Genomic DNA, 10062 nt, shown 5'->3' on the forward strand with positions numbered 1-10062 from the left:
TGGGGGCGGTATGCAGGAACTCCAATGGAACGTTCCTGGGAGCTTCAACGATGTTCTTCAGGTACATTGGTGATCCCCAAACCCTTGAGGCTCTGGCCATCAGGGAGGCATTAGCTTTGCCAGATGACTTATATCAGAGGAGAGTACATGTTGCATCCGACTGCAAGGTGGTGGTAGACGATCTGAAGAAGAAAAATTCGTCGGGCTATGGCGCCATTATACATGAGATAGTCCGTTGATCGAATTTTGAAACTCACAACTTGGCGAAGCATACTTTATCCTTCGGGGTTGGCCGCCCTGTTTTGTTCATTCGTGCCTGTAAACATTGTGACGTTTTAATAAAAAACTTCGCGAGGTTGTCTAAAAAAATGAAAAAACCACGAGCATATTCCGACCGCACCAGCTCCTCAAACAGGAACCGGCCCGAAACGAAAGCAGAGCCCGACCCGAGCCTACCTCGCCGCGCCCGCAGCTATGCCGCGCGTCCCACGGCGGCCGTCCGACGAGGCGCGCCGCGGCGCGTACAAGCCGCCGGGCGTGGACGCCGCCCGCTCGCGCCGGCGCCGCGAGGACCGCCTCCTCGCCCTCCGTCGCCGCAACCGCGACGCCGGCCTCTTCAAGCGCCGCCGCGAGGAGCCCACCCTTGCCCCCGCCCCCGTCGTGCCTCCCTCCGATGCGGCCGCAGACGCCACCGCGCCACCTCCTTCCTCCGAGCCGTCTTCGCCTGCGCCCTCTCCGCCCCCCGCAGAAGCTCTGCGGGCCGCCGCCGACGCTGAGGTGCGGTACTTAGGATTTTAACTCTGCCAGTGTTTTCGCATTGGTCGTTGTAAGAAAATGTAATTTGCCACCATATGTTTGAAATTTATTCATGCTGAGAATTTGGAGACCTCTGTAATATTTGAAGCCACAGATGACGCGCAAAAGATAATTCCAACAGAATAGATGATTACTACATGATTTTTCTCACTGCCATGTTTTGATGAACACACTTACTACTCACTAGTCACTAGTAGTAGTATATAGATTTTGGCTAGTTATCTGCCTGCTTTTGAAAATGTGAACTGTAAGGAGCCCGTGACAAGTTACTCCTATGGTTTGGCAAATGTCAACTGTTTATGCGATGAATCAGATCCTTTCTTTTGTCACAATGCAGGAATTACTTGTGGTGCGCACTCTTTATCTTTCTTTCCAGATTTCCTTATTCTGTTTCTTGTATCCAGTTAGCTTGAAGGCCTATCAGAAATGGTCGATAAAGTCTGGTCAGATGACACAGCTACTCAGCTGGAAGCCACAGTCCAGTTCAGGAAACTTCTCTCGGACGGTACTTGACATGTTTAATGTGAGATGCCATTTCTTTTGTGTGTGGCTAAAGATTAACTTGTTATTGTTATATCCGTAGGGAAGAACTCAACCATGATAAAAATCATTAGAGCGGATGTCCTGCCAAGGTTTGCTGAGTTCCTTTCAAGACAAAGACCTCCTCAGCTCCAAGTATGGCCGTCTGTTTGTTCTCTTTTGTTTCTTCCCTTTGTTTTTCTCTGTAAACAATCTTATACTGGGTATACCTTTTGCAGATGGAAGCAGCATGGGTGCTTACCAACATAGCTGCGTCTGATTATACACTGCTAGTTGCAGAGTGTGGTGCTGTTCCAAGGCTGGTAGAGCTCTTAGAATCCCCAGATGCTAATATCAGACACCAGGTCAAAGAATGATACTCCGTCGGTACATTGTTTTTGAAATGGCTTTGTTACTTATATTGTTGGTTCTGTTGTTAAGCAGGCTACATGGGCCCTTGGAAATATAGCTGCAGACATGCCTAGCTGCAGAGAGATTGTTCTTGATCATGGCGCTGTTACACCATTACTTGCTCAATTTAAAGAAGACATGAAAGTTTCAGTTCTTAGGACTGCCACATGGGCACTGTCAAACCTTTGTTTTGGGAAATTACCGGCTGAAGTACAAGTGGGTCTCTGTATGATTATATTCCCTAGTTAACATGTGAACAAATAATTTGCTGAATCTATTTTGGTTGATCATTGCAGGTGAAACCAATACTGGAAATAATTAGCCTTCTTATCCATTCCGCTGATGAGAAGATCTTGGCAGATGCATGCTGGGCTCTTTATTATATATGCGATGGTGTGGAAGGTGGCATCCAAGATGCATTAGATGCAGGTGTATGCCCTCAACTTGTAAAACTTCTGATGTAAGTTGGTGGAATCAGTTTTATATGCATTTCCACATATGAGGAAAAACCACTCATGACTCATCATATGAAACACTCTTTTGTCCTGATTTTAGGCATGCGTCAGCTAATATTCTTCTCCCTGTCATTACGTCACTCGCAAGAATTTCTGCTGGAGATGATACTCAAGTGCAGGTTGGTTAAATTTGTATAGACCTATACTATTTGTTTGTTATTATCCTTTATTTAACCAATATGGATTGTCAGTTAACTGCAACAACGAGATCAGAGGAACCGACTATGTAGTTGGCTGAATTGGCAGGTGGGGTTGGTGGTGTTTGCTCTATTGCCCGAAGTTCATCTTACATTAGCTGCAATGACTGTACCTAATATTGCATATTTACATTACTGGAGTCTGACTAGATCATTTAATTCCTCAATAAACCTCACCAGCTGTTCATCCTCTAACACCACTGTTCGGTACCAGCCTCACTGATTTCATACTTTGCAAGTTCATATGCCCATATTGCGACCAATTCATGCACACTCCATGCAGTATGAAGTTGTGAAACCTTAGGGGAGCTCTGCATGCCTCTGACATAAAATGCTTTCTATTTATTGTAGTTTGCATGTGTGTCGCTGTCAGAAATTTATATATATTGTCTATTGTTTGCTACAATGCCTAGCCGGTGTTTATTTTGGTGTGTTGAACCTGTGCAATAATGTTTTTCAGGTCATAGTAGAACAGGGCATTCTTCCTTGCTTAGCCCAGTTATTAGCGCGAAATTATCCAAAGATCATCAAGAAACAAGCTTGTCTAATTGTTTCTAATATTACCGCCGGCAGCAAGGATCAGATTCAGGTAACAAGTTATATGCTGATTTTGGTGTTTATCCAATAAAGCTAGGCTCCTGTGTTCAGTCGAAGGGAACTGGATGTACATTAGTTGCATTAGTAGTATTTTGCCCTATGTCAACTGAATCTTGCACATTATGTTATTACTATTACTATTGGTTTACTCGTAATTCTTTTGACAGGCAGTCATTGATGCTGATGTTATGAACCATGTCATTGTCCTACTAAAGACCTCAGAAACTGATCTAAAGAAGGAAGCTGCTTGGGCTATATCAAATGCTGCCTCTGGTGGTTCAAGCGATCAAATCCAGTAAGTCTTAACCAGTGGTTATCTTGCGTGCTAGTTCACACGCAATTTGAATGTTCTTGCTTTCATTATTTTGTATGCGCATGATGTTGAGCCAAGTGCTTTGCGATGAATTTTTCACTTTCTGGCCGCAGATATTTGGTGAGCCGGGGATGTTTGGAGCCACTCTGCAATGTCCTCAAGTACCAAGATGTTGATCTTGTGTACACGTGTCTGGAAGGTCTCCAAAATATACTCGTGGAGGGTGAGATTGGGAAGCAGGGCAATGAATCTGTGACGAACCCATACGCGCAGTTTATTCTGGAGAATGGTGGCCTGGACAATTTAGAAGAGCTACAGGATTTTGACAATGATGTGGTTTACAAATTAGCCATGAAGCTGCTCGAGAGGTATTGGGATGAGGAAGTAAGCGACGACGTAAATTTGCCGGCTTCCAAAGATGGCTCTGCAGAGAAAGTGGAGACGGTGCCAGAAGATGCCGCACAGCCACCGGTACCAGCGCCCAGCGCAGATGGGACCGAGTGATCCTAGACGACTCTGCATTGCTCTAGGAGCTAAATCCTTCCTCGCATGATTAAATATCAAATTATTCATGTGATCGTGGCCAGCATAGAGAGATATTTATCGGTGTGAAATTTTTTCTCGTGAAATGTCTGTACTATGCAGTAGAACTGAAAATCTGTGAATGCGTGGAATACGTGGTAAGCAATCCAAATTTGATGGGAAAAAAAATATCTGGGAATGGTGAGCAGGAAATGTAAAGTATGTTTTGACACGTGCCTTCAGCCTTCTGTCAGTGGGAGTGATTGAGGAACTGATCCTGGGGGCTCGGTGAGATCCTTGTAACTGAACCTGTATTCGAATGACCCTGCAATTTGATACTACCTCTTGAACTACAAAAACGTCTTCCGTTTAAGAACAGAGGGTACATGTGATTGCTACAAGAAGTTAAAAGTGTTGTTTCCCTAGTAGCAGAGTAGTATGGGTCTCTGAAATATCGAGCACGCGGCTGGCTATCGGTTTCTCAAGTGACGAGCCCTCATCACGATGTAGGCCGACATCAACATCCCAGCTACCACACCGTATTTGTCAGCTGAAGGTCGACGCCTGTGTGAACTGAACCGTGTGGACCGAGTGCCCGGCTTGATCTTGCATGCGGTTGTGGGAAACCGATGGCGTTGGAGAACGTACCATAGAAAGAAAATCTTGTGTTGTCTCGTAGTAGTACTGTGTCACCGGCCTTCGTTATGTTTTTCGAGCAATCGAAGTGTGTGCAATCGTGTGAGGCTGGTCATAATGAGGAGTAACTTATACTAGTATCATACATTCATACTAATAACATAGAACTGACAAATATGGTGTGGTTACAGCATCGTCGGAGGGCGTGTGGAGGTGTGACTCCGGCGGATTTCGCGGGATTCGGTCAGTGGTTGTCTTTGATGGATCTGCCCGCGTTCGCTCTTTGTTCGTCTTTATTCATGTGTCTTCAGGTTGGATTCTTCCGATTTAACCTTCTCTTCTTCGACGGCGGTTGGTGTTCTGGTGCGTTGGTCCTACGGGGCCTTAGCATGACGACTTTTCGACTATCTACTATAATAAGTTGTGTCTGACTCCGACGAGGGAGGGGTGATGGCGATGGCGCGCCTTCGGCTCCCTTCAGTGTTCACTGCACTGACATGATTAAAAACGAATAGATCGAAAGTTTCCCGTCAAAAAGAAGCATCAACTAAAAAAAGGGATTTGAAAAATACCATCAGACAATAACAAAAAAATCCACATGATTTGGTACTTGTTTTTTTTTTGTGTGTGTGTGATGGAGATTTGGTACTTGTAATGTTGCAACTAACCACGTTTAAACATGCTTTGTATCTTCAAAAATATTGATCCTATACTGGTCTCTCCTTTTTTTTCGATAGAGAGAACTAGTTCCTTGGGTCGGCATCAAGACATCAAACAACACTGAACCAGCCCATTTCCTCTCCTCTAAACACATCGTTAATCTCGGAGTAGATACCAAAAGAAAACTGTTCTTTGGTACTCAGTACTGTACTAGTAAGTAAATATGTGGATGTGCATGGAGATCTGTGTGGTGAGACCTCAGGGTCAGGCATCTCGCTGACGAGCAGGACGACAGGGGCACGCATGGGATACCGGAGCAGGACGGCACCGCCTAGTACACACAACCCTGCAAAGCTTTATTGATTTTTAATCAAAATGTTTACGGATGCCCAAGCAGTGTCATAGGGAGAGGTAAACCAAACATGTCGGCATACACTTAACGAAGCATCGTGCTTAGGTTGCGGGTTTCCAAATTTTAACTTCTCAACTCATGGACATAAGCAACAGATCCAAATTGGCGTTCAAACACATGAAGATTGGTGGCATTACCAAATACCAAGCAGGGCTTTTTCTGTACCCTAGCTACCGTGTGCAGCTGTTTATCAAATGCTACGATGATTAAAAACAAATGAAGTCCAAGTATGGATATCCAATACATATATACACGGTCTACTCCACAACGGAAAAAATGGGACTAAAACCAACCAACAATCAAGGCGTAGAAAGAGTGCAAGTCAGGCCGGGTGTTTTTTGTTTTTTTGACGGTAAAACACTCTATTCCTTATATAATTGACATGTCGTTTACAAGTTATGAAAGTCGGGCCGGGTGTTCCTTGTTCAGTAAAATCAACTCTAGCCGAGTCGTTATGTTAGCCCGACTGTCAACCGTTTTAATAGAAATGTTGGTCAAATAGATACTCTATCAGAGTCATCATCTTTCTTTCTTTTTTTGAATTGGTCATCATCTTGTTAGGATCACCATAATTTATGAAACAACCTTCATATATGGCCTCCCTGACCCTGTCATCATACATGGCGTCTCGAGACTGCCATGTAGAGCTCGTTCCATATGGCAGTTACGCGTATTTACATGTGGTGCGAAGGAAACTTCGGGTGACCCCTACCCTACCTCACGTGGGATGGCTTCGAGGTGGGAAAAAGAAATGTCCCATTGACAAGTGGATCACATGATTATGGATACATCAAATATAGACTCCAAGTAACAATTAATGGATATTGCAGTTTTGGCAACTCCGCTAGAGTTTCTAAGTACCAACAAACCGAGGAGCCAGCGGTTGGTGATATACTAGAAACCACACAAATAACAATTAACTAAACTAACCGGTTCATTTGGTTAGGTATCAAAGGAAGTCGTTGGATGTGATGCAGATGTATTCGAGCAGTCGATCTCAAGTTTCAGGATGAAAGCCTAGGTTTGAGCCGAGCTGGTTATATCTAACAATGACAATTTTTTTTACGTCGTTAGCTTGTTGAAGGCATTGTTGGGCTTTGTTCGGATTGATTCTTTAGGGTGAAAACTTAGATTCTAGCCTTAATGGTTGAATCTGATGATGGTGGCGTTTGAGTGTCGCCCCCTTCCCGAAAGCATTGTTGTTGAAGAATCTCGTCGTCCATGTGATGTCATGAGATGGTTTGTGCAGATATGGTCATTGTGGCAGTGTGCCGATCGCTAATCTGATCGTCTTGGGACTTTTTTTTTCATCGCATATGCATAACTTTGGTCTTTATATGACTTTGTTAGTTGTTAACATGCTTTTTGTATGTGTTAATGTAAGATGTGTGCATCCTATCTATGTAGAGACCAGACGTGTGCTTAATGTGTTATGTATCCTTTTGATGCTTTATTTTAACCCAATAAAATTCACCATCTGTAGAAAAGACGTAGAAATAACAGTAGCTAGTACATGTGTCCGACTCACGAGCCATGACACCCAAACACTTGCATCTGAGCTAAGCCCATGCATGCATCTCTGCAAATACAAAGTTAAACTGCAAATCCAACACTACACGACCGACGACGGTGACCGCCAACACACCACAGATTCACCGGCAACAGCTGCATGCAACACCGACTGACGATCGAGCTAGCTAGCTGCACTGCAACATTATGGGAAACCACTCGGAGGTACGCAGCAGCTAGCAAGGCCATTCGATCGACCTATTGTTTGTAGTAGACGATCTTCATCTCGATGACGCCGTGGCAGTCGCCATCGGGGACGGAGTGCTCGAAGCAGTGGTCGCCGCCCTTGCACCCGGCGGTGGGGCAGTGCCCCCGCAGCGGGCTGCCGTGCGGGGTGACGGAGACGCGGATGGGGCCCGACTGCTGGGTGCTCACCTCGTAGTACGCGCCGCCGTCGTGGCCCAGGTGGACCTTGGCCACGGCAGCGCCGGGCGCAAGCACGCCCCCCGTCCACGCGCACACGTCGAACGACCCGTGCTTCCCGTCTGGGAGCACCCACCCGTCGGGGAAGAGGGCCGCGCTGTGCGCGACTTCCTCGAGGCTCAGCTTCAGGTCCTGGCCGCATAGGTTCTGCACCGTCACCTTGTGGCCGCCGCAGCCTTGGCCGGCGGCGAGCATGGCGGTCGCGGACAGAGCAACGAGCAGCAGGAGAGCGGGGGGCTTGGAGAACGCCATGGCGAGGTAGCTAGCTCTTGGTAGGAAGGACTTGAGTCGGGGAAGTAAAGAGGCTGGCACTGGCTTGAGGTGAGGTTTATGGCTCAGGGTCGTGGGAGTATTTATAGGCAGAGAAGCTTCATTATTTATTAGGGCTTAAGAGCATCTCCAACAGGCGCCGCCGATAGCGCCGCGCACAAAAAACACATATACCGCACGCGTATCGCTTGGTTTGGCGTGGCGTGCAGCGCTGGCTCCAGCAGCCGCGCTAAAATGCAGCGCGCGCCGCTCCAGCAACGCGCAAAAATACAGCGCGCGCGGCGCGCACAAACAACATATGCATTCAAAAACAAAAGCAAAAAAATAAAAAACAAACAAAAATAAATAGTTTAATTTCGTTTATTACAACTCAAACAAACAGTTTATTGTTCAATACAACAAATAGTGCAATTAAACACAACGCGCGCGGGGGGCGGCGGGCCTAGAGGGGGGCCGGAGAAAGCGCGCGCGGGGCGGGGATAGGCCGGGAAAGCGCCGGAACGGTCGCCGGGTGGCGCGGTCGGCGGCGGCGGCGCGGCTGGAGGGGGGGTGGAAGGTGCGAGCGAGCGCGCGAGAGTCCAGCGCGCGGGAGCGGGCGCAGCAAATAAGCGGCGCGCGATTGCGTTTCGGCCCGCATACTGGACTACGTATGCCGCGCGCGCGTTTTTCACACGCCCGCTGGAGCAGCTATTCCGATTACGCGCACGCTAAAAGAAAGAATTTTTCGACGTGGCGCTAGTTTAACGCGCCTGTTGAAGATGGTCTAAGGATATTCCGCATTCCAGTACTGGGCTGCTACTCCGCAAGTCCAGTCTCAAGCCGTCCCGTTCAGCGGGCCTTGGTCTGTGCATGCCTTCTTGGGCCCTTTATGGTGATACACCACACACGCATTCTATGCTCCAAAAAGTCGGTTCGTCTCGCATTTTGTTTCTCCGTGAAATGACAACAGTTCCAATCCTAAAAAAAAAAACTAGACAGTTCCACATTTTGGTCTTATACGAATGATAATACATGGAGTATCTCTTTTTGGAGTACCATTTAGTGCAACTTCAACGGGTCGACTCAAACGGACGGTGATTTCGTCCGCTTTTTATCTGTTTGGGTCGGCCGCCCGCCCGGTGTCCGTCCTGTTTTTTATATGGGTCGGCAGCACGCCCAACGTGTCGATCCATATGTGCAGGCGTGGCCGGCTGGCCGTCCAATTTTACATTGATTTGCATTACAACATATTGTGAAACGAAAATTTAACAAACAAAAATAATTTAGCCGCCCAAATAAATAGTATAGTTTTACAGGCCAAATACAAATAAAAATGTTTCACATAGTTTTGCAAACGAATAAAAGAAGATACATCTATTGGTTGCCAACATGAGTCCACATATGCTCAATCAAATCATTTTGCAGTTGCACATGAGTTTTCCAATCACGCATGTTTTCATGAAACTGAGTGAACTGCTCAATTGTTGCCGCTACTCCATGCTCAGGCACAACATTCTCATCCTGAAACTGAAAGCCTTGATCGTACAGACGTTCCGGGCGCTCGTCTTCTACGATCATATTGTGCATGATCACATAAGCAATCATCACCTCCCATAGTTTCTGCGTGCTCCAAGTATTAGCAGGATACTGGACGATGCCCTATCGAGATTGCAAAACACCAAAGGCACACTTGACATCCTTTCTGCACTCTCTTTCTCTTGGGCAAATCTTTTTCTTTTCTCTCCGACGGGGTTGGGTATTGTCTTGACAATAGTGGTCCACTGAGGATAGATACCGTTACCCAAATAGTACCCTTTGTCGTAGTTGTGACCGTTGACAGTAAAGTTCACCGGTGGGCTGTTGCCTTCGGCAAGCCTAGCAAACACCGGCGAGCGCTGAAGCACGTCGATATCTTTGTGTGATCCAGCCATGCCAAAGAAAGAGTGCCAGATCCAGAGATCTTGAGACGCCACGACCTCTAGTATGACAGTGCAAGCCCTGACATGTCCCTTATACTGCCCTTGCCAAGTAGAAGGGCAGTTCTTCCACTCCCAGTGCATGCAGTCTATACTGCCAAGCATCCCCGGGAAGCCCCTGCTGGCATTCATCACCAACAAACGGGTTGCATCTTCAGCTGTCGGCTCTATCAAGTACTCAGGGCCAAACACAGCAATCATAGCCTTGCAGAACTTATATAGGGACTCTAGGCATGTAGACTCGCTC

At 46.8% G+C, this 10062-nt stretch overlaps 2 protein-coding genes across 3 annotated transcripts; one reads left to right on the forward strand and one right to left on the reverse strand.

Moving 5' to 3' along the window:
• The first annotated feature begins 407 nt into the window (after positions 1-407).
• LOC125535566 (importin subunit alpha-4-like) lies at positions 408-4122 on the forward strand. 2 transcript variants are annotated; one of them, XM_048698630.1, is made up of 10 exons: positions 408-777; positions 1225-1321; positions 1400-1491; positions 1575-1700; positions 1780-1962; positions 2043-2206; positions 2302-2380; positions 2919-3047; positions 3223-3350; positions 3482-4122. In XM_048698630.1, the coding sequence occupies exons 1-10, from the start codon at positions 475-477 to the stop codon at positions 3870-3872; spliced, it is 1692 nt and encodes a 563-aa protein (XP_048554587.1). In that variant the 5' UTR covers positions 408-474; the 3' UTR covers positions 3873-4122. The 2 variants fall into 2 exon arrangements, with proteins under 2 accessions (XP_048554587.1, XP_048554588.1); XM_048698631.1 differs by having other exon boundaries at positions 492-777; positions 1221-1321.
• Positions 4123-7047: 2925 nt separating this feature from the next.
• On the reverse strand, positions 7048-7892 carry LOC125540945. Its single transcript, XM_048704463.1, has one exon. It carries the CDS (start codon positions 7840-7842, stop codon positions 7366-7368), a length of 477 nt encoding a protein of 158 aa, XP_048560420.1. The 5' UTR covers positions 7843-7892; the 3' UTR covers positions 7048-7365.
• Between the last annotated feature and the right edge of the window lie 2170 nt (positions 7893-10062).

Source organism: Triticum urartu, chromosome 2, assembly GCF_003073215.2.
Source record: "Triticum urartu cultivar G1812 chromosome 2, Tu2.1, whole genome shotgun sequence".
Lineage (NCBI taxonomy): Eukaryota > Viridiplantae > Streptophyta > Magnoliopsida > Poales > Poaceae > Triticum > Triticum urartu.

Bases quoted from the DNA above. Each gene is read 5' to 3' on its own strand.
- LOC125535566 (XM_048698630.1), top strand. From the start codon at position 475: ATGCCGCGCGTCCCACGGCGGCCGTCCGACGAGGCGCGCCGCGGCGCG. The intron at 1,322-1,399 runs GTACTTGACATG...TTATATCCGTAG, and splicing joins CAGGAAACTTCTCTCGGACG to GGAAGAACTCAACCATGATA. The intron at 3,351-3,481 runs GTAAGTCTTAAC...TTCTGGCCGCAG, and splicing joins GGTTCAAGCGATCAAATCCA to ATATTTGGTGAGCCGGGGAT.
- LOC125540945 (XM_048704463.1), bottom strand. From the start codon at position 7,842: ATGGCGTTCTCCAAGCCCCCCGCTCTCCTGCTGCTCGTTGCTCTGTCC.